The sequence below is a fragment of the Melanostigma gelatinosum genome (genome assembly GCF_949748355.1).
Source record: "Melanostigma gelatinosum genome assembly, chromosome: 20".
NCBI classification, from domain to species: Eukaryota; Metazoa; Chordata; class Actinopteri; order Perciformes; family Zoarcidae; genus Melanostigma; species Melanostigma gelatinosum.
The window spans coordinates 21060547-21063046 of record NC_136653.1 but is presented as its reverse complement, the minus strand read 5'-3'; the positions used below and the strand labels follow the sequence as shown (position 1 = coordinate 21063046).

Genomic DNA, 2500 nt, shown 5'->3' with positions numbered 1-2500 from the left:
CCCTCCACGTCGGACAGCCCGAGCTCCATGAGGCTGAGGCAGACGATGATGCTGTCGAAGATGTTCCAGCCCGTCTGGAAGTAGTAGTACGGATCCAGAGCGATGATCTTCAGCAGCATCTCCGCCGTGAAGATCCCCGAGAACACCTGACACAACACAACAGGTGTTTTAATTCAAAGATTCGTGTTGTTCATGATCCTGCTCACAAAGAAACGATCAAATACATAAAGAGAGTCCAGCAGAACCGGACCAGGTTCACATGCTAAACTAAGAATGAGGCCACCTGTTGCTTTACCTGCCAACAAACGCTGCAAATATACACACAAAGATATACAAACACACACAACTCACTGTGTATTACATGTCAAATATCAGATATAAAACATTGACTCAAATAAACACAGTGACGAACAGAAAAGATCATCTGAAAACAAAGATAAAGACACATTGTTCTGAAGGACAACACAGAGAGAGCTGGATGAAGGGCAGCGTTAGCCAAAGGAAAGGACATTTCAGCATGGGTTAGGGTCACACACACACACACACACACACACACACACAGAGAGACACACACACACACACACACACTCACACACGTGTCACCTCCAATAACTTGTGCTGAAGTACACAAGTTCTCTAAAAGCCAACACGAGTTCAGCATCAAAAGGACGTTCCAGCACACTGACCTGCTACATGCTCACGTTAGCATCCACTGTTAGCATCAGAGCTAACCATCGTACGACATAGTGGGCATGTACAATGAATGTTCGTATGCTAGAGTGTTAGCAGAACCACCAGTAACCAGAGCGGTCAACCTTCAGTTCTTTAAGGGAATCCAAAGTTTCATGTGTTAAAGCTGCATTCTCTCTAGTGTCCACCAGGGGGCGACTCCTCTGGTTGTATAGAAGTCTATAGAAAATGACTCTACTTCTCTCTTGATTTATTCCCTCAGTAAACATTGTAAACATGAGTTTATGTCTCAATCTCTAGTTTCAAGTCTTCTTCAATACAGCATGATGTTCATTTAGTACATTATGGTCCATTTAGAGTCACACAGACCATAAAGCAGGGGATGCTTTAGGGCGGGGCTACAGTGATTGACAGGTCAACGTCTGTGTTTTTGTCTTAAAACTTAAAACTTTCAATGTGTTTTCACTTCATGAAAGTTAATTGTAACATTTACGGCCAAAACCAAGTTGGCCATTGCCAAAAATGAAGATGGTGGTGTCCAGAAATCAATATGGCGACGGACAAAAAACAAAGATGGCGACCTAAAACCAACGGTGTATTCCAACGCCTGTACTCACATCCTATTTATTACGCCAGAAAAATATTTAGTTAGCCCTAAAACTAATATATCAAATCTAGTACGCCAAAACATACCATTACATACTAATACTACTTCCTGTCACATTGTGCAGTTTCTGTCTGTTCTGACCCACAATCCTCAGATGCACAACAGATATGAGAGAAAGAGGTCAAAGACAAGCTGTTCGTCCCAACTTAATGCGAACTACAAACAGTCCGCTCTTTGTAAGGACAGCTGTAGTATTTACTTAAAAACAAACAAGAAAAAGACACGTGATCTTTGGAACGCAGCTGTGATGGCGGCCAAAGATCCAGACGGTAACATCAGAACCAATAGACGACGTCATTCACTTCACATCTACAGCCGACGCCTTCCCCTCTCTGTTTTCCTCTGTTGTTGTTTTTGGGCAAATCAGCACAAAGTGTGAGGAGAACAATCTTTATTCTGCTCCACTCCGGTTTGATGTTCATCTCTTCATTCAGAGGCTGAAGACCTCCTGCAGACCTGCTGCAGACCTCCTGAAGACCTCCTGCAGACCTCCTGATGACCTCCTGAAGACCTCCTGCAGACCTCCTGAACACCTGCTGCAGACCTCCTGCAGACCTCCTGCAGACCTCCTGCAGACCTGCTGCAGACCTCCTGCAGACCTCCTGAAGACCTCCTGCAGACCTCCTGCAGACCTCCTGCAGACCTGCTGCAGACCTCCTGCAGACCTCCTGCAGACCTCCTGAAGACCTCCTGCAGACCTCCTGCAGACCTCCTGCAGACCTGCTGCAGACCTGCTGCAGACCTCCTGCAGACCTCCTGCAGACCTCCTGAAGACCTCCTGCAGACCTCCTGCAAACCTCCTGCAGACCTCCTGCAGACCTCCTGCAGACCTGCTGCAGACCTCCTGCAGACCTCCTGCAGACCTCCTGAAGACCTCCTGCAGACCTCCTGCAAACCTCCTGCAGACCTGCTGCAGACCTCCTGCAGACCTGCTGCAGACCTCCTGCAGACCTCCTGCAGACCTGCTGCAGACCTCCTGCAGACCTGCTGCAGACCTCCTGCAGACCTCCTGCAGACCTCCTGAAGACCTCCTGCAGACCTGCTGCAGACCTCCTGCAGACCTCCTGCAGACCTCCTGCAGACCTCCTGAAGACCTCCTGCAAACCTCCTGCAGACCTCCTGCAGACCTCCTGAAGACCTCCT

At 48.1% G+C, this 2500-nt stretch overlaps 1 protein-coding gene across 1 annotated transcript in view; it reads right to left on the bottom strand.

The window, feature by feature from the left end:
• Window positions 1–2500, bottom strand: part of LOC306794371 (sodium channel protein type 2 subunit alpha-like) — a 151952-nt gene that overhangs the window by 51112 nt on the left and 98340 nt on the right. The window contains 1 exon segment of the mRNA XM_079292406.1: window positions 1–146. This exon segment is cut by the window's left edge and continues 28 nt beyond it. Coding sequence (XP_079148532.1) covers window positions 1–146 — 146 coding nt within the window.